Source organism: Rousettus aegyptiacus, unplaced genomic scaffold, assembly GCF_014176215.1.
Source record: "Rousettus aegyptiacus isolate mRouAeg1 unplaced genomic scaffold, mRouAeg1.p scaffold_m13_p_11, whole genome shotgun sequence".
Taxonomy (NCBI): domain Eukaryota; kingdom Metazoa; phylum Chordata; class Mammalia; order Chiroptera; family Pteropodidae; genus Rousettus; species Rousettus aegyptiacus.
The window spans coordinates 72,114,257-72,139,389 of NW_023416286.1; the positions used below are offsets into that span (position 1 = coordinate 72,114,257).

A 25,133-nucleotide genomic window follows, 5' to 3' on the forward strand; every position below is an offset into this window, starting at 1 on the left:
TACATTTAAGTCTTTAAACTATTTTGAGCCTACTCTTATATATAGTGTAAGAAAGTGGTCCAGTTTCATTTTTTTTTTGCATGTATCTGTCCAGTTTTCCCAACACTTTTTACTGAATAGCCTGTCTTTAACCCATTGTATAGTCTTGCCTCCTTTGTCATAAATGACCATATCAATGTGCTCTCTATTCTATTCTATTGATCTATGTGTTATGTGTCTGTTTTCATGACAGTACCATGCTCTTTGATTACTATAGCCTTGTCATACAGTTTGATATCAGGTAGTGTGATACTGCCAACTTTGTTCTTTCTCAAGATTGCTGTGGCTATTCAGGGTCTTTTGTGGTTTCACATAAATTTTAGGATTATTTGTTCTAGTTCTGTGCAAAACACCATTGGTATGTTGATACTGATTGCATCAAATCTGTAGATTGCTTTGGGAAGTATGAACATTTTAATGATGTTAGTCCTTCCTATCCATGAACACAATATATGCTTCCATTTCTTTGTATCTTCTTCAATTGCATTATTTAAAAACCTATAATTTTCTGAGTACAGATCTTTTACCTACTTGGTTAAATTTATTTCTAGGTATTTTATTGTTTTTGATGCAACTGTAAATTGAATTTTCTTAATTTCTCTTTCTGGTAGTTAATTATTAGTGTAAAGAAGTGTAACCAATTTCTGAATGCTAATTTTATATCCTGCTACTTTACTGAATTCATTTATCAGTTCTAAGAGTTTTATGATAGAATCTTTAGGGTTCTCTATAATACTGTATCGTGTACAAATAATGATAATTTTACCTTTCTTTTCAATTTAGATACATTTTATTACTTGTCTGATTGCTGTGGCTAGGACTTCCAATACTATATTGAATAAAAGTGATGAAACTGGACATTTTTGTCTTGTTCCTGATCTTAAGGAAAATGCTTTCAGCTTCTCCCCATTGAGTATAATGTTAGCTGTGAGATGGTCATATATAGCCTTTGTTATTCAGGTATGTTTCCTCTGTTCCCACTTTGCTGAGAGTTTTTATCATAAACAGATGCCAGATTTAGACAAATGCTTTTTCTACAACTCTTATAATCATATTTTTTCAATTTGTTAATGTATATCATATTAATTGATTTGCAGATATTGGACTAAACTTGCATCCAAGTAATAAATCCAACTTGATCATGGTAACATGATATTTTAAATGTATAGCAGAATTCGGTTTGCTAATATTTTGTTGAGGATTTTTGCATTTGTTCATCAAGTATATCAGCCTATAATTTTCTTTTATAATTTCTTTGGTTTTGGAATCAGGGTAACCATGGCCTTGTAAAATGAGCTTGGTAGCTTTTTCTCCTCTTGAATAGTTTGGAACAGTTCAAGAAGAATCAATATTAATTCTTTGAATGTTTGGTAAAATTCACCTGTGAAGGTCTAGGACTTTTGGGGTTTTTTTTTTTTTTTTTGGAGTTTTTTTGATTACTCATTTGATTTCATTTATAGTAATCAATTAGTTCAGATTTTGTTTCTTGACTCAGTCTTGGAAGATTGTATGTTTCTAGGAATGTGTCCATTTATTCCAGATCGTCTAATCTGTTGGCATATAATTAATTGCTCATAGAATTTTCTTACAACCTTTGTATTTCCATGGAGTCAGTTGTTACTTCTCTTTCATTTCTGATTTTATATATTTGGGTTCTTTCTCTTGATGAGTGAGTCTGGTTAAAAGTTTGTCAATTTTATCTTTGCAAAGAACCAGCTCTTGGTTTCATTAATCTTTTGTATTTTTTTTCTTTTTTTAGAATCTATTTCATTTATTTCTGCTCTATTATTTCCTTCTTTCTACTCACGCTGGGCTTTGTTTGCTGTTCTTTTTTAGTTCCTTTAGTTGTAAGGTTACATGGTTTGAGATTTTCTTTCTTTGTTTCTTGAGGTTGGCCTGTATTGCTATGAACTTCCCTCTTAGGACTGTTTTTAACCATGTCCCATAGATTTTTGTGTCATTGTGTGTTCATTTTCATTTGTCTCAAAGTATCTTTTTGATACATTTCTTGACCTCATTATTAGCCCATTCGTTGTTTAGTAGCATGTTATTTAGCCTCCATGTGTTTGTGTATTTTTCAATTTTTCTCTTGTAATTGATGTCTAGTTTCATACCATTGTGGTCGGAGAAGATGCTTGATATGATTTCAATCTTAAACTTACTGAGACTTGTTTTGTAGCCTAACATGTGATCTATCTTGGAAAATGTACCATGATTTCTGCATGTTGATTTTGTATCTTGCAACATTCCTGAAATCATTTGTTCTGATAGATTTTGGTAAAGTCTTTGGGATTTTGTAAGATAAGATCATGTCATCAGCAAATAGTGACAATATTATTTCTTTTCCAGTTTTGAGGCCTTTTATTTCTTTGTCTTGCCTAATTGCTCTAAGATTTATGGTACCATTTAAATAGCAGTAGTAGTGAAAGCAGGCATCTTCTCTTGTTCCTGACTCTAAAGGAAAAGCTTTCAATTGTCTCCATTGAGTATCATGTTAGCTGTTGGGTTTTTGTTGTTGTTTTTGTATATGGCCTTTATCATGTGAGAGATGTTCCTTCTATACCCAATCTATTAGGTTTTTTATCATGAAAAGGTTTTGTATTTTGTCCATTTTTTTTTTTCTGTGTCTATTGAGAACTAAGGCCTTCCTTTCCGGTGCTAGGATATGGCAGGTGCTGCTTTGGAGGGGTTGGGTGGTGGGGGTAGGGTGCCACATTGAAGTGGCTTAGGGGTGTGCTGGTCAGAAGGGGCAGGTTGGGCTGGGCAGGTTCTCAGAGGAAGTCTGGGGGTGGGGCAAACTGTTAGTAAGTTAATGTTGAGTGCCAGAACTGTCATCCACCAGCACGGGACCTGCTGGGTGGAAGAAAGCAAAGTAAACCAAATACAGAGAACGTGGTGCTCACTAGTGCCTCCATTCCCAAAGAAAGCTCCAACAGATCCCTGTCCCTCAGACACATGTCCCCATATCAGCCAGTTTATCTGCTTCACATATGACCCAGACACTTTTCAAACCGTTACCTCTGTGTTGGGACTCAGAGTGAAAAAGTTTGTGCATGGGCCCCTTACGAACAGCGACTTGGTTTCCCAAAGCCCCATGACTCTGACAGATGTAAGCTTTGCTAGTCTTCAAAAACAGATGTTATGTAGGCTCCTCTTCCTGATGCTGGTCCCTAGGGTTGGAAAGCCTGATGTGGGTCTCAGATCCTTTACTCTTAAGAGGGAGAATTGTCTCAGCTGTAATATCCCTCCTATGGAATGCTGCATTGAGAGTGTAGGTCCTAACCAAAACATTATCTTTGACTCTCCTGCCCCTCTCAATGTGCCTTTTTCTTTATATCCTCAGTTGTAGAGAATTTGTTCTGCTAGTCTTCAGGTTATCTTCAGAGATAGTTGCTCTAGAGGTAGTTGTAGTTCTAGTATGTTATGGAAAGAAGTGAGCCCAGGATCCTCCTACTTGGCCAGAATCCACACCCCTAACTCATTTTGTGAGTCTAACACTATCTTCATTCCAACACTTAATAGGGACAATTTAAGAAAAAAGTTGTAGAACAATTTTTCCAAAATTGGACCAAAAAACTTGTGAAACATTAATAAATCAAATCCATCTACCATAAAAAAAAAAACTTCATTATCAAGTTGGATTTATCTCAATAATTCAAGGTTGATTCAACATTAGAGCTGTCATTGAATCAGCATATTAACAGGTTAAATGAGATACTATTTTTAATAGATGCAGAAAAGTTTGTTAAAATTCCCATTTTTACAATAAAAAAAAACTCTTACAAATGTAAAACTTAATGGCAAAAAAATAGAAACCTTCCCTTTTTAAATTAATAAAGATATCTATTATCATTTATATTTAATAGTTCATTGAAGACAATAGCCAAGAAAAATAGGGAAGAAATAATAGGAAAGGAAGATATGAAATTAATATTCATACATTTGTATGTAAACACTCTAAAGACAAATTAGTATAACTAATATAAATTTAAGGTTTTCAAATAAAACATTTAAAACAAATCATTGGAAATGAAATTTCATAAATATAAATTATGATAGAGTAAAAAATAAAATACCTATAAATTAATCTGACAAAATGTGTGCAAGTCTTCTATAAAGAACCTGTGTAATTTTACTGAGATTAAATAGAAGAGGTGCACAAAATTCATGGATTCTAAACTCAGCAGGACATTTTTCTGGAAGTTGACCAGCTTGTTCAATGCAAAAGGACAAGAGCAGCCGAGACACTCTTGAGAGGAAAATAAGATAGCAGAACTGCCCTGCTATTTAGCAAAACTTAATTATAAGGCTATAGTGATTAAAACAATAAATTCTCATGCAAAAATAGTTCTGAAATAGGCATACAGACACGTAAAGACAACTGCTTTATGACAAAGAGAAATAGGGTAAAGATAAAGTTTTCAATAAGTGTTATTAGGATAACTAGATATTCACATGGACAATATAAGATATAAGATACAATCTCACACTTCATACAAAAATCAAGTCCAGATGGATTATAAACCTATAGATGAAAAGCAAAATAAAACTTTGAGAACAAAGAATATGTTGTGTGTGTGTGTGTATACATACACACACACACATGTATATACCTGTATGTGTGTATACGTGTATGTATATACAGGTGTATATGTGAGTGTATTCATGATCCAGGCTAGGGAAATATTCTTTAAACAAGATATAAAATGAGTAACCCTAAAAATGATAGAAGTACTAATTTTAATATGGTATAATTTATCATCAAAACATCCCATATACACAGATGTTGAATTATACTCTTGTATACCTGAAAATTGTTATTAACCAATTCTACTCTGATAAATTTAATTTAAAAACCCATAAAGAGAATTAAAAGGCAACCTACATAGTATGAAAGTATATTTATAACAAATATAATTGACAAAAGCCTTATAGCAGACTATAGAAAGAACCACTACATATTAGTAAGAAAATCTCAATAAGAGAACAGGCAAAAGACCTGAATAGGAATCCATAAAAGAGGATATGCAAATGTTCAATAAACAAAGGAAAAGGTATTCAGTCTCACTAGCAACCAAGGAAATACAAATTAAAACCACAAGACAGTTCCACACACCACCAAATATGTAGCAACAGGCATTCCCACACACTGCTCACAGACATGTACAGTGTGGAAATCACGTTAGCATTATCTAGCAAAGTCGATGGCAGTATTTTGCAGTTAGCTTCTAAGATGGCCCCAATGACCCTTGTCTCCTGACATGAACATTCTTGTGTGACACCCCACCTTTTGAGAGCTGAACCTAACGAGTTGCTTCCAATGAATAGAATATGGCAAAAGTGATGGGATAATGCTTCCAAGATTAGGTTATAAAAGAGAGTGATTTCCATCTTTCTGGTACTCTCTTGGTCTTCTCATTTGCTCATTCTGATGAAGCAAGTCACTGTTCTAAGTGTCCAAGAAGAGGTCCATGTGGCAAGGAATTGAGGATCATTGCTGGTCAATGGCACACAAAGAAATGAATCCTGCCCACAACCATGTGAGTGAGCTTAGATTCTTCCCCGGTTGAATGGTGAGATGACTACAGTCTCGGCCAACACAGTGCTGCAGCCTTGTGAGGGGCTCTGAGCCAGAGGACAGCTAGGCTGTGGCCAGATTCCAGACCCATAGAAACTCAGATAATACTGTTTTCAGCCACTGACTATTGTGGTAAATTGCTATGCAGCAACAGTTAACCAATACAAATGGAAACTAGATTGTCTGTGTGCCCAGCACCACAGGTCCCTTCCATGTTTGAGAACTAAGCTGCTCGGGATCTCTTTTCTCAGTCACTTTGTTACCCAGTACTAGAAACGAACATAAGATGGACAGCATAGGTGTCTCAAGTCTCAGACTTTAATCTTCTTTTAACAAAACTCATTTTAGTGCTTTGAGCCAGAGTCACGGCTTTCAAACACACTCCACCACGGCCCTCCCCATCTCGGTTGAAGGAACTCCATCCTTTTAGTTGCCAGCTCAAAACACTTGGAATTTTTCTTGGTTTTGAACACAGGATATCCATCCAATCCATAAAGAAATCCTGATGGCTGTACTTTTAGAATATGTCCTGAAGCTGGCCATTTTTACCACTTCCTTTGCTATCCTGATCCAATTCCTTATCTCTTACCTGGATTACTTATTTAGTTTAAACTACATTTGCCATTTTCAGTTTATCCCTGCCAAATTCTAGAATACTTTTGAGTCAAAGCATGAACTCCACTGCTCAAAACCATGAAGAGCTCCCATTCCTGTGTAAAATCAGTTTTTACTGGGGCCCGGTGCCCTATGTGATCCTACCCTGTTGCTTTTCCAACCTCGTCTCTTCTACTTTCCTCCTTGGTCTGCTTGCAGCCACAATGTCCTCTTTGGTCTTTCTCAAACACACCAGGCATGCTTTGCCCAAGCCTCTGTATAGACTTTGCCTCTTTTCCAGCAGCCTTTCTCAGAGGGTCTGCAAATCATCTAAAGGGCTGATTTAGTAAGGCCTGGAGAGGGACTTGAGAAAATGTGTTTCTATTAAGTTCTAATAAGATGCTGATGCTGCCAACGTGGGGAGCACTTTGAGAACTACCCTAGCACATCTGTTGTATGTACTCCATTACATTCTCTCCTATGCATCTAGAATAATTACTGTATACCATCCTAGGGAAAATACTAACATCACTTTGTGTTATATAGAACCCCAGGTGAGGGAGGCTGTGAAACAGATTCAGGACTAACTCCATCTTGCAGTCTTTGTTCAACTCCTTAACGAGATCTTTGCAGATGACCTATTTGTGTTCTCTCTCCCCATCTCCATTTTCTCCATTTCAGTTCCTCTTTATCTCCTTTCTTCTTTTTCTCCCATAGTACTTAGGACCTAACACATGGTGAGTTACTTAATGATTTGGTTTCTCTCCTTCCAATTAGACTGTACAATCTAAGATGCAAGGAAGGACCTTTGTTTTTTATTCCAAGGGCTGAACAGACTTTTTTGAATATAAAACATCTGAATTGAAAATGAACCCTTTAATTTCCTCCACAGAACAAAAACTTATTTTTTAAAAATGTACTAACTACATGTGTTCATAAGAGGAGAAAACAGTGGGAAAAAGATTTTTGAGATCGGGTAAACCTGGATTCAAAAGTCAGCTTCACTATTTACAAGCTAAATGTGTGTACAAGGTTAATGTCACATCTCTCAGGCTCAATATCATTTTCAAAATGGTGATACCAGTTGATGATTGTGTACAATATCTAGCCCAGTCAAGTGCCTCATAAATGTTACTTCCTTTTGTTGTCCCTCCTCCACGCACATTTAATTTAAAGCACAAGCTACTTTAAAGCCGGTCTTTTAGTTCTAGATAGAATTATGTATAAAGGCACACTTTAAGAATAAAAATCTCTAATGCCCTGAAGTAGAACTCTATTTTTGTTACATTACCTTTCTATATTAGTACCTTTAGGTGAAAAGTTTACTAACACCTGTCAAATACAATGTGGAATGATAATTTGCTGATACTAAGTATTTCAAGTCCAATCCTCAAAGAATATTAAAATCTCATGTGTTCATCCATAAATGTGTTCCTGGGTAATGGGCTACTTGAGTTCTAGTAGCCCTTCTAAATGGGACTAAAACTAAACTTCATTAGTATTTTAGAGAAATAATTTTTATAAATGTAGATATTGCATCTACCTGCTTTAGATATAAATGCCCTATACAAGAGCATAGCAACATTACAGTGAAATAGAGCGATGGTGTTCATAAGGTTTATGCTGCACATTCATGCGTGACCTGATATTGCTGAAATAGTCTTTATTTCTGAACATTCCAAAACAGCAGTGTACACACAGTAACAAATATTAAGTCATATACCATAAGAAAAGCATTCATTAGTGCAAATGGGTTTTGTAAAAGGTCTATCAAAAAGATTTATTTGCTTTAAAATGCATTCATTTCCAGAAGCATTGTTAATAAAACATTACAGTTTCATCTTCTGTAATAAAGTTATTGAAAATCAATTGTGGTACAGTAGCAAACATTGCAGGTATTAAGTGCAATGAGCTTGTGATGCCATTATAAATATGAAACCCATGTATGACAATAAATTAACAATGAAAAAGACACCATTTAACTTGCTGTCTGGCTATCTCCTTGCAATGGTTCATATTACATTGTGCTCATTCAACATAAAATTATGTCTCTCAAATTGTATGGTGGATTTTTGCTGATATATCCCTAGAGCTAAAAAAATAGTACCTTACCACAAAAATATTTTTATGGCACAAAATTTAAGTTGTTCCATAGTGGCTCACATAGGTGTAAAAAGAAATAGGCACAAAAAATAAAATTCCTGTAAACTATAAAAAGTAAATTTCAAAGCATACGTTATAGAACACAGTTGTAAATATGCAATGTATTAAAATACAGAACATATGAGAAGATGTTTAGAACACATAAGTAAATTGAACAAGTTACTTTAAAAAATTCATATGGCAAAGAAAGCATTATTGATACATCTCAATTCTCAAAAAAGTGTTCAGGTACATAGCAGTTCTACAAAAACTTCCTAGATCTAAGTGTCACAATACTGCAACCATGGATTTGAGAATGGTGCAGTATCTCAGGCAAATATTTAAGTGCAATAATTAGTCTCTGGTGATTGGTCCATTGAAAAACAATGCAGTAAGTAGGTTAAAATGCAAAGGGGGGAAAGAATATGCCGACATCCACTGTTACCCAGCCAGCTAGGTAACACGACCCTCATTTCCATTTCTTTCCCATTCTTCAAGGGTACATAAAACCGCATCAGTAGCAACCATCTCTCCAATTTCCGTCTCTCAGAGTGCTGAGTGAAGACAGTGGCTTTGGAGGCTGAAGGAAACTATAAAGGTAAGAAAAAGGAAACCAGATTGTTAATAACCCCATGAGTCACATCACTTACTGCTCTCCTATATATGCTCCTCCACTCCGGTAATGACAACCTGTTGGCACTTTCCTAGGTGTACCTTGTGTTTCACACTTCTGGAGTTTTGCAACATGCTCATCTGTTGGCAACCCAGTTCTCTGCAGTGCCACGCACGATGTTTTGTGTACAAGATTAGCAACAGAAGTGAAAAATGATCAATATCCTTAATGCAGAAAGAATATTTTTAAATCAGAAAGCACAAGATAAACTCAATAGCAAAGTAGCCTAAAAACAAATGGTTACTTCATTAACCACAGATAGCAAATCTATGAAGTATGTTATGAAGAACTTTTCAACCTTACAAATAATCAAAGATTTGCCTAACAGATTGGTAAAGAGTTTATAAAGAGTAATTCCCTGTGTTTGCCTACATCTGGGAGAATAGATCCTCTCAAGTTGTTGCAGTGGTTTGTTACATGTGGATTGTGAGTTTTATTTGCCCTTGTGCGAACTAGATTTGAATTATATTACATGTGTGTAAAATGGCTCCACTAATGTTAAACCTCAGAAATATAACTTGTTTTGCTAAACCGAAATTGTTTACCCCAAGAGTGAAATTGTTTTGACCAAGAGTGATAACCAGACACCCATGCACCTGGCTGATAAGACACTGAAGACGTCACTGCTACACATAAAATCTCTAGGACACTCTGCCTGAATCAGAGCACTCTGTCTCACAAGAACATGTCTCTCCATCCCTTGATTTCCTTCTTGGGGTAAAAGGTTTCAGTTCGGCAAAACAAGTTGTTTACATTTCTGAGGTTTAACATTAGTGGAGCCATTTTACACACATGTAATATAATTCAAATGTAGTTCACACAAGGGCAAATTAACTCACAATCCACATGTAACAAACTACTGCAACACAAGTAGTCTAGCAGTGGCAACCTTTCCAGGAGGTGAGTCTGGAGACACGTACCCTACTCAGATGTAAACATAACACAGCTGTGCGTTCACTAGGGGAGGATAAGCCAGAATTTATTAAACGAGCACGCACCAAAATTATTTCTATATAAGTAGGATTGGAGGTCAGCCTTTATCTTTCCATAGTTTCTGAATTTTTGATCTGTGCACCTATTCTAATCAGAAAATAAAAAGCAAAGGTATTTACACATACCAAAGCATAAACATAGAAAAATTACTTGTTCCCACATCCCTTTCAAACTTTTACTATGGTTTGCTCCCTCTCCTCGTCCATATTTACTGCCTCTGTCTCATCCTCCAAGCTCAGCCCACTTTTATAGATTTTTTTAAAACACTCCGGGATATCCAGGTTCAAGGAGGGTACCTCATAACCATGAATTCATCTAAATTGTGTTATGCAAGTAATCTAGAATTTGAGGGGAAAATTCTACCTAGATCATACTGAACTTAAAACAACATAAGCTAAATATCACTAAGATGCTTTTAAAATCATGAGTGTAAAGGAAAAGTGTGCGCACATGCACCTAAGTTTTGCTCACTTTGATGAAAAAAATTGATTCAAAAAACATTTGCACTCCTACTCTGTGCTGGGCTTGGCCTTGGCATCAGGGAAGAGAAGTGAACCGAAGGTCAACTGCCACCAACCCACTCAGGAAACCTGCATTGCTGTGAGGAGAGTCAGACCATGAACTAATAAGTAGGATGTATAGTCCAGCAAATGGTGACAAATGCTACGGGGGGGGGGGGGACAAAATGGGATGGAAGAGTTGCAACTCTTGCAGGAGCTGCAGTTTTGAACAGAGGTGTCACCTGAGCAAAGCCCTGGAGCAGGGGGGAACCAGGCCCGGCAAACGCCCTGGGGAAAGGAAACCCGAGAGCTCTGGAGATGGAGCTTACCTGGTGAACAAAAGCAAACTGCGCCAAGAATCAACTGATTAGGGAGGAGGGGACCTGACCACACAGGGACGACCCACCCCATCACCTTTTTAGAGAGAGGAGAACACAAGTCAGGCCAAAGTAGTGTGACCTAAAGAGTCTTACCTTCTAACAGGTTGTGCAATTTTGCTTCGAGGCAGGTTACTCCCATTTATTGCCAGTGAAGGTCTTGGAAGTGCACTACGGCCCATTATCCCAGAAGCCGTAGCTTTGTTTGGTGTGGGGATTCCAGTATTGGAATATAACTGTAAGCCGTTGGATAAAGGCATGTTGCTGCTACCTTGAACAGTGGGACTCACATATGCTGTAGCTTTAAGAGGCTGTCGGACAGACACTGGGAAATGTCCCACGCTGTGGATTCTGTGTTGAAGCTGTCCTGGTGATGGAACTAGAAAGGAAAACATACAACTCAAGAAGTGTATGTTAAATTCAACAGTCTATATAGTGTACGAGCTTATAAATATATATAAAAATGAAATGTAAGCTCAAGACAGCATTTAGGACTGGAAAATTCTAATTCTTGACAAGAGGGTCTTCTATTCTGTCAATTGACTACATTTTTGAGTGCCTAACTATATTATTCTATTCTCAGAATAACCTCCTTTAACAAATTTGCGTTTTCACAGGACAGTTTCTTTCCTGCTTCGAAGACATTAGAATTTCCTGATGGTTGCTTTGGAGATGATTTCATAAAAATAAAACAAGGGAAAATTTAGCTGTGATTATAGAAAGGAAGACAAGTGACATTGGTAGGTACAAACAGCTTATTACAAATATATTTTAGTTTTCATCATGACATTTACCTATCCCATGGGGTTGGTGAGAAGATTGAGTTAATCCACATGAAGCCTTACAACAGCACCTGGCATGTAGTAACCACTCAGCAAGCACTAGCTAGTATTACCTTGATAATGGCAGTAAAATCTATAAAATGAAGGGACCTCTATGGGTAAGAGCCCTTAAAAATGTCATCAACGCACTGGCTCAACAGTGTGTACCACTTCCCATTAAAAAACAAACTGGCAGAAATTTTTAAATTTTTTCAATCCTCCAGGGGAAAAACATCAATCATAAATTTAACAGAAACTTATGCACACAACTCTGCCCAGTACTTACCATTCAGTTAAACAGGAACAGATCCTGTTTTCTAAAACAGTTTAGCTGATTATAAACTTAAGCACAGAATATATACATACATTTTTTTGAAATAAAAACAGAAGGAGAGAAAAACAATGTCTATAGTTACAGTATCTCTTGAAACTTTAAAAATTAGTTTTGTTCAAGTATATAGTAGGTGAACTCTATATCTAGGAACGCTGATGTACAGGTAAAGTCATCAAAAAATTCAATAAAAAATTAGGCCTGTGTAAGATTCTGCTCATCAAGTTTTTGGGAAACAGTAATCCTGTGTTGGGGCTAACACATCACCTCTAGCTTTTAACCATGAATATTTCAGTACATTGGTTTCTCATTTCTAACAGATGTACCACACTAACGCGCCAGATGTTAACAGAAAACTGGCAGGTGTGGGGGTATATGGAAACTCTACTTTTTGCTTAATTCTTCTGTAAACTTAAAACTGCTCAAAGTAATTATAAACAATATTTGAATTTGTCCCAATTTCTTATGAAGCAAAATATCAAGTGCATAAATGTCAAGTCTAGAGTACAATGAAATTTCAAAGTGAACACACTCATGTAACCACTATCCATATCAAGATATTAAACATTACCAGCACCTCAGAAGGCTTGCTCATGCCCCCTGAATATGCCCTGAAACTAGTATATGCCAACTGTAATTGACAAGTAAAAAAAAAATTATTTAAAAAAAAGTAGTTAAAATAGGAGACATAATCCTAATTTCACAAAGAAAACAATAAGGAAGGATATATAACTTGCCCAAAAGCTTATAATTAAGATCCGAACTCAAGCACTAAACACTACAAATCCAATGTTTTTTCTCCATGATGCTGCCTTTCCATCTTCCTCTATCCTATCTATGTTCTTTCCTGAAAGTAAAATGGTCCAGAACTAGTGATCTTCATTATATAGTTTTAGAATGTATAAAGAACATTTGCTTAGAATGCTTAAGAATAAAAGTAAATGAGAGCAGAATCCTAAGGTATGAATCAAGTTTATGACTGACCTACCACACATTAACACCCTTCTCAGGTTTTTTTCCTTCTGTTTCCATTTTCTTCATTTTTTACATTTATTATTGGAGTTATGTAAAAAAATTTCCCCTATTCTCTATTCAATGAAATATGGACCCATGATTATTTATTGTAAACTATGGATTATAATCCTTCAATATACTTATTCAATGGCTTGAACTGTTCCAGATTTGGTTGGTCAGTGGGAGCTTCTTCAAGTTATTTCCTATATCCTTTAGACATGTTCTCATTTTTTGAGTATTTCCATCAAAACTAGCCATTCTTTGTACTGTATACTCTATTCTGTTTAGGTTAAATACGTGTTTTGGGCACTCAAATCATGCTATTAACCCACGCTGAGTTGGAGTTAACAAAATTCTTAATTATTACCATATTCACTACTGTCAAAATCATTTTCCCATTCTATGCTTATACTGTTGACTTCTGTGCTCACGTATAGAACTATTTATCTTAGATTTCATCATGATCTATTTGGCCCATTGTCCTAACCTCCTGACATAAAATTTGTTAACAGTTGTCTGCTTCCCACCATCAGAAAATTTCATAGACTGTCATCTGTTATTTTTTACAGGAGTCATTAATTCAGATATTAACAGATTAAGCCCTAAAATATAACGCCATATCATTTTTTTATTCCTTCATTCAAACATTTACTGAGAGCTCATTACATGCCAAGCAGCATACAAGGTGCTGGGAACATAAAGTCAGATAAAGTGTGGTCCGAGCTCAGAGGGACCTCGTAGAGTGAAAGGTAAGCGCAGTGACAGTGGAGTAACTGGTGAGCACTGAAAACCTAATCCATACCAGACGTGTTTTATGGGCACATGGGGGAGTCTACTGGGGTCATCAATGGAATCTTTTCAAAGTGAGTGGTATCTGGGCTGCATTATAAAGATAAATAAGAGTAAACTGAAGAAGGGGAGAGAAGAACAGAATATCACAGTTAATCAGAACCCCTTCCATCTCTGTTCCTTTGCCTGCGTCACCTTGGACAAACTGTTACCTACCTGTCTAGAACTGTTTCTTCACCTGTGAAATGGGAACAAACTACCTCATGGAGTTGCTGGCAGAACTAAATGAGAAATGAATATGAGCCAGTCAGCATACTGCCTTGTGCAGAGTAAAGGTGATCATTTTGTCTTTGGGAACTATGACATAAAGAAATGAAGGACCATCACGTGTTGGGGAAATACTGCTCGAGTCCCCAAATTGGATCTGTCGAGGGAGAAGGGCCACAAACCACTCTGGGTGCAGATTGGACGTCTGGTTGGTGACCCCTGCCAGCATGCGCTGAACACACACAGGCCTCCCAGGTCTGAGCTTATCAATCCTGGGACTGTGACCCTGAGTTTGCATCCCAGGGGTCAGCCTTGGACTTAACCCCAACTATCTGTATAGACAGCATGAGAAGGAATGGGGGGAGGGGAGTGCTGGACATAGGAAAAACAATTCCCAAAGGGAAAACACAAAACACCAGAGCGAAGCTCACGGCCCTGCCCACGCTCACTGCTGGTAAAACAGACAGAATGAATGGCAGATGGTGTGGTGAGCTCAAATGGAGTAGATAACTACTACTTTAGATATAATAAAACTTCATTTGTAGGGGAAAAACTGGTGAAAAACACCACCAGGTAGTAGTGTGCTTTCTTCGGAGTAAAGGTATCAATTAGACAGAGGTAGATCTACGAAGAAAACAGATTACTTCGTATGATGAGTGGACCAATTAACCACCATTTAGTGCTTCTGCTATCCTTGTATACAAAGGGTTACATATAATTTACTAATTATTAACTGGTAATAGGCACTGGTAAAAATATCGCTCAATTATAATGATGAATTACAAAAAAAAAGTCACAAGGAGAAAAGCATTGTGTAGTATGCTCAAGGAAAAAAATAGAATAGTAAGATATTTTCCTAATGATGTTACAACTAATTAGAAATTACGAAAAAAAATTGAAAATTGTATACTTACTACAAGACTGTACTCTTGAAATTCCATTTCCAGCTCCATGCAAGCTTGAGTCAAAACTCTGACTATTTCGCACGGTTACTGGAGAACTAACGTTGCTACTAACAGCAGTTGTACTTGGCATCCGAGCTAGATTAGGCATACTTCTTCGGAGCTTGTCTAAAAGAGAAAATTTAACTGAGATAAAAATTACAAATTTTATGCCAATTAAAACGTAAGCTTTCGAAAGTAAACAGAAGTCATGTATTGCTCAATAACAAGAATCGTGTGCATTATGAATTATAACGAACTAATGGAATTAAACTCCCGTATCGAAAAACACTCAAATCTCCAGACTTAAAACATGAGTTCTATAAAAAGAGGGATAGTCTAATCATTAGCTATTTGTTCCTATACAATAAGTGGACAAAACTGTATTAAAGTGAGGTTAGAAAATGATCTTACAGCCATTTAGTTTTTTTAAAAAACACTAGGAATTGTTACATGTTAATAAAAAAAAATCTAGAAGAGTCAAAACCAACTCTTTTGTTAAAATATCAAGGTGGAAATTATTTAAATTATAAGATGTTTTGAGATATCCAGTGATCACATCGACAGTACCACATTAACTTCCCGAAACGTTTTAACTATCATGAGTATATGCCACCAAACCTTTGGAGACTTGAAAAAAGAATGCTTCCATTTCTTTCTCCTTGCTAGGTACATTTTATGCCACTAAGGGGCGGCAGAGAGTCACACACAGAGCTCAGTGTTGCTGAAAAGTAAAATGAGCCACAAGATTGCAACTATATAAATTAGTTCTTTTTATTAATAGATACCCCCCACCCTCCACAAAAACAAAACAAAACCTAAGGTATATCAGGTCACTCAAGATCAGGACACAAAGGATTTATCTGAACACTAAGCAAAAACCCATTCAAGTACAAAACAACTCATCTCTTTCTGCCCTTCATACACAGCTTCTTTTACGTTCTTTAGATCTGACTGTAGCTCTAACCAGCAAGTCACCTAATCCAGAAATCTGGAGACTCTCCTAAGGTTCGTGTCTCCTACACGCTTACCCACAAGTCCTCATAATTTTGTCTCAAATATTTAATTAATCGTCCACTAACACCTATTTTAGAACTCATTATTCATCACATTTTCAGTAAATCCTTTTACCTGGTCTCCACGCACCTTGTCTTGTTCCTCCGATCTATGTTCCATATAGCCAGTTCCACTGCTCCGAGCGCAAACACACATCTAGTCAGCACCCTGAAACCCTCCAATTGCTCCTTCTCACCTTCACCTGAAAGTCCAACCCTAGGCGTGGCCTAGGTGAGACCCTTCAAGGTATCAGCTCTACCTACAGACTTCTCCAGCCTCAGCTCTTGCTACCCCTGCCTCTCAGCCAGTCTTCAACCACAATGAACAAATGAGGTTCCCAAGTACTCCACACCCTTGTGCCTGTGAGCATGCTTGTTCCTCCACCTGGACACCCTTCCCTACGTTGTGAAATGAATAAGCAAGTGAACAAATATTGTGTATTTATGACATGCCAGGTGCTCTAGAAGATGTCAGGGCTACCAGAGTGTATTAGATACAGTCCCTGACGGTCACTGAGTTTATAGCCTTGACCAGTGTTTCTCAATCTATTTTTTCATAACTGATCCTAAGGCAGAAAACTAAATTTAACATTTATTAGTTTCTCCCAAACTAGAGAAATTAATATTAAAAAATAACATTTTGAAAGATTGCGTTGAACTTTGGAGAACCACAAAACATTGTAACATCTCACATTTTTCACATACCCCCAACTCTATTAGATATTTTTATCTTTATTAATAACATACCCTAAAACACTAATCAGGTCACTCACGTTCATGGTCATTTTCTTTCAAGCTAAAACAGAAAACAAATGATATATATGTAAACAACAATCCAAGAATGTGCTCAAGGGCAAAACCAAGCTCATCCTTTCTTTCTCCCTTGCACGGACTGTGCGTTCTACACTGTGCCCTGTCCGGCAACATTAGCCTCCTTGGGGTGGTCTAGGGAAAAGACAGAAAATTAAACAAGTCTAGCAAGTATACTTATATGATAAGCATAAGAAAGTATAAGAAATTGTGAAGACTACTACGATATAAGACCAGAAAGCATTATATCCATCTATCTAATTTTTTACGAATTCTTTAAGAATTAGCACAACTAACCACTCCTTAGAGAAGGTTTTCTATATACCACCTAGCTGAGGGATCGACCACCTACACGTTTCCTTACTCAATGTGCTCAAATACTGCCAATGACTATCAGATTTCTTGACTCTTTTACTCATTAGTTCCTTGAGGCCTACTCTTAACATCTGGATCCTTCGAATATCACAATGACTGGCATTAAAAAGTGAACCTCTATCAATACAAGACTAAATTACTCGGACTGTATTTAAGCAGCAGGGAGGCAAGGAAAAATAATTGTTATTATTTAGAAAATGAATTGAGTTTATTCTTAAAAATTTCCCACTTAAAAAAGTTTTCGTATGTATAGAAGTGCTGTAAAGTGGTATCATAAACATCTGTATGCATTCCGCCTGGGTATACTAGTTTTCATTTTGCCATATTCATCTCCATATGTATGTACGTATTTGTTTGCTGTTGTTAAGTGACATAAAAGCCACAGACCTCGACACTTTACCCCTAAATGCCGTCTCCCTCAACTTTAATATGAGGCTATGACTTTCATTAAGCACAGAGAACACACTGTCTCCCTGATGTTATGAGCTTTAATAAATTAGTCACTATCATTCCTACTGTTCTCTTTTAAATCTAAAATCCGAAGGTACTCAGACACTTTGAAATCTTAGGAATCTCCTAAGAATAAAAAAATACTATAGAATCACAATATTGTCCTGATATGTAAGTAAATTAACAACAGCTTTTAATCATACAAAAATTTTCCAGACGTCTCAAGAATGTCTTTCATATTTTCCCCCAAACCACTAAACCACACTCCAATTAAGGTTAACACTTTAGACTTGGTTGTTATGTCTCTAATCTCTGTTAATCCAGATGTATCCACCTATAAAAACCTATCTTTACTCCTACTTAAGCATCGAGTTTCACAAAGCTTTAAATCTGCTCTTAAATTAGCTCTTAAAAATAGATGTTTGCAAGTGTAAATATTTAGAACACTTCTCTGGGAGCTAAGCTGCAGTCTGCAAGCTGTGTTAGGGACCATCTGGAAATGAGGTACCCTATCCTGTCAAACAATTTGGGATATTTCAATGGCAAAACCTACTTTAAACATTCAAGGAATCAAAAATAATGTTCTATTTCTATCTTCACAAAGAAATGAGAAATTTTTGCTCAAGGACTGGAATGTAGCAGAGAACTGGAGGAAGAACCCAAGGAAAGATTTTGAAGTTTTCTCATATGAAAGTGGCAACGAAGTCCCTGGAACAAGGACTAAAGAGTCTCAGGGAATCAGGAGATCCCTGGTCACCGCCAACAGTTAGATTCAGCCTTCCAGACTACACAGTCCTCGGGCTGACACACGCCACCAATAACTTTTGCCACGCGCTAAAATCAGTTAGAAAGGATCCTGCAAGATTTAGTCATCTGGCAAACTACTCCAAACATGGTTCTTTTAATTCTACAACCCCTAGAAATCCCAAGAAGTTTGAAGGACCATCTCTTCTGAACCTAGACGGTATAGGAGTTATGGAGGCAATAAATATAAATGCATTTCTGGTTTGTTTTTAATTATTTTTAAATGCATCGATGATTTAACAATTATTTCCTTCTATCTAGTAATTTAGTAATTTAGAAAAATATTTGATAGCTTTGAAACCTTTCATAATTTTGTTCAAATAACGTTCCATGGTAACAAATGAAGGCTCTGATATCTGAGTCTAGTTAATAAGTTGTTTTTGTTTTTTTTTTTGTTTGTTTGTTTTTTAAGGGAATGACAGGGGAGAGACATTTATTCACTTTCTTCAGCACTTTTACTCCTGGCCTGGTCATCATCTCATTTTTCCTTTATGCTGGGAGAATATGCGGCAGATGGGATGATGTGAAATTATGCCTAGGTTTTCTAAGAAAGATATTTTGTTCACAATTTATAGTCAGGAAAATCAATGCTTAGAGCCACAAGAAGCCTGTGAAAGGTATGAGGTAGGACGGGACCAGAACTCGGGGTCTGTGGGATGTCAGAGCCTGTGCTCTCAACCACTAGGTTAGTTTGTCAAAGTCTAATTCAGAAAACTGCTATTGTATCCCATCTTCCTTTGTAAGAGCTCAGACATTTTAGGAACAATAAAACCACCACGGCTGGACACCAAGCTGTGATCTTCTCCACTTTCCCAGGTACAGGGAAATCTAATCCTTTTCATAATGGTGCTTAATGTAAGTTAAAACCACTTTCCTAAGGTAAGACAATCATCCCGTCGACAATACCAACCCAGGTGCAGACCTGGTATCTGTCTGACGATGAGGATGTGATGTTCTAAGTAAGACACTTGACAAAAAAACTCCTGAGAAACAAGTCTATGTGCCCATCCCCTTAACTGTAAAATAAGGCTATGACTTTCACTAAGCACAGGGAATACACTGTCTTTCTGACATTATGAGCTTTAATTAGTCACTGTGGCATTCTTTGGCTGCCAAGGTTTTCTTTTAAATTTGAACTCTGAAGGTAAGAGAAATTGTGACTAAAATTTTTATAATTTTCAAATGACCTCTCAATTAGCATGAATGAGACAAGTGCAGAGGAAGAAAAGGACTAAAAACGTGGCAACAGATGATCACAAATATAATTTGGCTTTGCAATATTATAAAATAACCTGCTTGAGCACTTCTGTCTCCAGCTGAGAAAAGGCACTATACCTGTACAAATATGGTTTGTTTCTCTACATGGATTTGTGTGTGACTGATCCTTAGTACAAAAACATACCAGGCTTAGAATATTACATGACTTCTCCTTATAGTTTGTTGGGAGTGGAGAAGGAAGATAAATAATGAAGACAAAGATAGAAAACAAACAAACAAACAAAAAACAGAATAACACATATTCCAATCCATGTTGACATTCTGGCAGATAAACCATCCATTAACACCCCAAATATCAGCCGCCATTGTCTTACCGCTACCTAGGTCTTAATTCTAGACATCGGGAAGCAGAGGGAAAGACATATCCCAACTTCCCCTAATCCTGGATGTAAAAAGCAGCATCCTCTCCAAGCATCACTGTCCATCCATCATTCTGTGCCAAGAATAGGCAGTAAAAGATGGAAGGTTGGGGAAAGGATGAGGAAAGATGCACCACAGTGCCTTGGGCTGCATGGAGCTCCACTACAAATTCATCAACTTGCACAACCCCGCCCATCCTACGGCTAAACCAGCAACAACATAAAGGTGTTCCACATTTATGACGCATTCTGAGCCAGCTATTTCACAGTGGTTTTCTTGAAGCTATATGTCAATTAATCTAGGTCCCATTATCAGAAGTTGGTCATTTACAGATTTAAATTTAAACCCATTTGACAAGGTCTTGAGGATGTTCTTAATAAATCTGGGAAACATTTACCAATTATTTGCACTGATCTTAAAATACATATGACCTTGAGTACATATGAAAGATCAAATACCAAAAGGGCATCCTAACTTACCTCCACTGGTCCTGTTTGGTTGCTGATCTGGAGTTTGGGCTTGAGGTGAGTAATACTGTTGCTGCTGGTAATTATTTGAAGGGAAATACTGGGAACTGGGGCTCCTCCTACACTCCCGAATGCTGGAGAAAGTCTGTGAATGGGGAATTCCTCTTTGGAAAGGTGAGCATCTTGGAAGACGAGGCTGAGGTGGTGGCAAATGATCAAATTCTTCCTCATCCTCCAGACTGAATCGATCATATTCTTGATCACTACATGTCCCCTTTTTTCCTGAACTCAATGACACACTGGAACTATTTCTTGACACAGATGCTGAAGTGGAAGCATAATCTTGCCTGAGACCTATAAAAACAACAAGTAATCATATTATGAGACTTTTCAAACTAGCGAAAAGTTCCAATTTATTAAATATTAGACAAAAATTTGTGCCAAATGATTCAAATAGAGACCTATTATGTTTAGTTTATTAAATCCCAAGAACATAAATACATTTATCTACTAAGTAGATGTCTAAAATTAGACAACTGTTTTGCAAAAAGATTGCCCCAATTGCAGTGAAGATTAAATACAATACTGCTACAGTTCACCACCAACCAATGTCTGTCAATTTCCCCAAATGATCCCTTCTGAACTCTGGAGAGTTACTTCAGAAGGCTACTTACGAAAAACTATTCATCGTCATTATAAACAGTTTGCTATGAGCTAAACAATTAAAATAATCCAATCTTTGCCCCTCCCAACCCCCACCCCACTCTGAGTCAAAGGAAAGCTCAAAGCCTACGGTGTAAGTACCTTCTAATGGGGTCACCTCTCTTTTGTTCTTTTTGTTCCTAATATTATCTTTTTCACAGCATACTGACACTTTAATGCTGCACTAGTTTGGGTCATCTTAAATGACAACCATCTAAAAACAGTAAAATTGGAAGTTTCTAGTTATTCATCTCACTACTAATACAATTTTTTAAAAAGCCTATCCCTGACTACTTAACTTCTGAAAACTGACATCTAATCTTTTAGCCATATAGAAGGAGTTACTGTTAGCTTACTGTTACTAAATAATGACATAAAATGACTACTTTTCCCCCAAATGTATCCTAAGTTCTGTATAAGCATTATTATGTTTCTCATGGTAGCCTTGACTAATTCTGAAAGCAGGAAATTGTTATGCTCAAATGAAACTTGGCTGTTTCAGCTTATGTTGGCCTGAAAAGATAACAACTCCAAAACAAGCTTGGCTTAGTTCTGTGATTTACATCTTGTGCATTCTGATGCCATTAATATCCTTGAAGAAGTTCACTCCCATGTTATTTGTTGTAACTTTATTGCAAAACCAGTGATAAACTGTCCAATTTCCAATAACCTTCTCTTCCATAATTATTTACCCCAAGAAGTATATTGATGCATTTTAATTGACTTTTATTAGGATAATTATACACTCACGTGCAATTGTATGAAATCATACAGAAAGGTCTCCTGTGCACTATGCCCAGTTTCCCCCAATGGATACATTTTGCAAAATTATAGAATAACATGACCACCAGGATACTGACAATGATACAAACCCATTTTATTTGGATTTTCCCAGTTTTACTCACGTATGTGTTGATATTAAGTTTTACACAGTTTTATCACCTGTAGGATCAAATACCTGCCACCAGTGTCAAAACACTGTACAGTTCCAAAACCCACAAAAATAAAACACACAGAAATCCCTTGTGCTGCCCTTTTGCAACAATATCCACCTCCCTCCCGCAATCCCACACCCTGTCCCTGACCTGCAGCCACCACTAAACCGTCCTCCGTTTCTAAAATTCTGTTATTCCAAAATGTTATATAAATGGAATTCGACAGTGTAGAATCTCTTGGGATCATCTTTTTCAACTCAGTATAATTCCCTGGAGATCGCCCAAGATACTGCATTCGTCCACAGCTCGTTCCTTTTTTATCACTGAGTAGTGCTCCATGACACGGAGGAACCACCGTTTCACCTACTGAAGGACATCTGAGTTCATTCCAGTTTCTGGCTGTTACAAATAAAGGTACAGGGAACATTCACGTATAGGTTCTGTATAAACATAAATTTCCACTGCATTGGGATAAATGCCCAAGAGTGAAACTTGCTGGGCTTTATGAAAAGGGCACGTTTAGTTAAGACACTGACAAACTGTTTGCCACAGTGGCCATACCAAGAACGTCTTTACACCAGTGTGTTTTGATCAGAGTAAGTCCGAACACCTTGCCAACGCCCATGACAGTGTGAGAAGCATTTAACTGTTCTATCTGCAAGGTAGGCCAGTATGAGAGAAATATAATCGCCTGACCACCACCTGAGAAGAAATACCTGACGACTCCCCACATCCTCATATTTCAAGGAGAAGCCTCGAATTTAAAAAGTTTTCCAGTTTAAGAAGAACATACTTTCTTCTTGCAGACGAGCCATGATCTGCACATCGGTGAGGTCCTGTAACTTATAGCCCATGGAGATAGAATCATCCTCCAATTCTGAAGTGCTCAGCTCACTGTCTATAGATGACTGGGGGCTGAGAGGGGAGCCCCTCGAGGTGTACCCTAAAAGACAAAGGAAATACATTTATTGTTTGGTCTAAAGAATTAATATCTACTTATGCTTTATAATTCATGTTATCAGCAATTTTTGTCCAGTTTTCACAACACAAATTTTTGTCCTATTGCCATGAAATGCACATCTGCACGTGTTCATAATTCATATATACAATACCATTTTTTTTCAAATTGTTTTCATAATTAAAAAAATCTTCCTGTGCTATATACTAAAATAACTGTTAAGATAATAGATCTCATGTTTTTCACAATAAGAAAAAAATGTTAAAATTGGCATTTCACTACATAAGCATACATCTAAAGGCACTGTATAGGATACATGTTCACTTTCAATTAATAATCAGATATATCTATCTCTGGTGGTAATTATTACATGTTTTAAAATTAAATTTTAATCTGGTCCATTTTTTAAACAGGTACAAATAGTTCTATAAATGAATAAGACTATCACATATAAAAGGCACACATACATACACAGAAGCATATATAAAACCTTCATAATTGAGAGGAGAGTATCACATGAGACGTGTAATAACTCATGAAAGTGTAAAAGCAATGGCCTGAAATAAGAAAACCAAGAAAGAAAGGACTTGAAGGCAGAAAACTGGAGGAATGGAATCACAGCGATGCTGAGACAAGGAAATGGTGAGACCTTCAACTCAGTCTACCACGACTCTTTTTTCTAGGTAACCCTAACATAAAAAGCTACCAGAAAAATAAACTTTAAAAGAACAAGGTATATAATAGGTTTATATTCATGAATCATAATAAAAAGTACTCGAATTGTGTTTGGCACTTAATTTTAAAAGCATGTTAGGCATTTGGAAACAACGATATGCATAAATTTTTGCTAACTAGGGAAAAACCACCTACTACACACAACTGAAAGCAGTAGGTTAATTAATGGTGTTCAAGTACAACAATGTTCACTTTTTTTGTACCCAAAGAAAGTATGCAGCACAAACTCCCCATCATGATAAGATGACCCTCAAGTTTTCCAATGACAGATGGATATTTAAGCTGCATTTAGTGATTGAGTGACAAAGCAAGCGGCTAGTCAAGGAGTTGAAATATTACCTGTTTTTTCAGGTGTTAGTATTGCTTTATTTGAGGTTTTAGAGAAGCTGGGAGTATTAATGCCATTGCTATAAGGGCTGAGTCTTGCAACAGGACTATAAGGAAAAGCCAGTGAGACATTTGAAGAGAAGAGACTCCGCCATCGGCTAGCTGTCATAAAAGCAGAAAATAAAACAGCAGCAGTTAGCTATAACACAGGAAGACGTTGATGTGTCAGAGAGAGAAAGGGAAGAGGTTAAAAAAAAAGTGAAAAGACAAAGCAACTTTTCATAAGAACATCTTAACTGACTTCCATTTATCTAGGGGGAAACGTAAAAAAGGGGGGACTATTTGTGAATTAGGGTCCTATTTCTACATCCATTAAGAAAAAGTACATCAGTCTCTCCTTGATTAAAGCTAATATGCCTGAAAACAATGAAAATTTGTTTTGAATTTTTACATTACATTTTCTATTTCTGTGTGAAGATTTAAGTATTTTGTAATAATATAGAGCTAGTGTAAAAAAATTTATAATCTTTAGAAATTGTGGGAAATGTTCTCAATATTATCTATACACAGCCCTATATTTTTTCCTAACATTAATTTTCAACCCATTTAATCAGAAAATGTTGATCAAAAATTTTTATGGAAACCTACTCTTAAATTATGAAAAAACTTAAAGTGACTATTGCATTTATGAACGGCTTTGAGTCCAAAACAAGATTTATGGAAAAATGATACAAAATCACAGAAGGATGTATACCAGAATTTAATGACAGCTATTTTTGATGACAAGTATAGAAACTAAGTGGTGATCTGTTGGATTT

General features: G+C 36.6%; 1 protein-coding gene across 3 annotated transcripts in view; it reads right to left on the reverse strand.

The window, feature by feature from the left end:
• Positions 1 to 7,859: 7,859 nt before the first annotated feature.
• The window catches only part of SLAIN1 (SLAIN motif family member 1), a 50,339-nt gene continuing 33,065 nt past the window's right edge, over positions 7,860 to 25,133 (reverse strand). For 2 of the 3 annotated variants that reach the window (XM_016149317.2, XM_016149320.2), the window contains 5 exons: positions 23,089 to 23,238; positions 20,671 to 21,012; positions 15,033 to 15,188; positions 10,993 to 11,275; positions 7,860 to 8,943 (listed from right to left, as the gene is read on the reverse strand). In XM_016149317.2, coding sequence (XP_016004803.1) covers positions 8,868 to 8,943; positions 10,993 to 11,275; positions 15,033 to 15,188; positions 20,671 to 21,012; positions 23,089 to 23,238 — 1,007 coding nt within the window. In that variant the 3' untranslated portion in view covers positions 7,860 to 8,867. Of the gene's footprint in view, positions 8,944 to 10,992; positions 11,276 to 15,032; positions 15,189 to 20,670; positions 21,013 to 23,088; positions 23,239 to 24,327; positions 24,478 to 25,133 lie in introns of all 3 variants that reach the window. The other variant, XM_016149319.2, reaches the window with a different exon arrangement.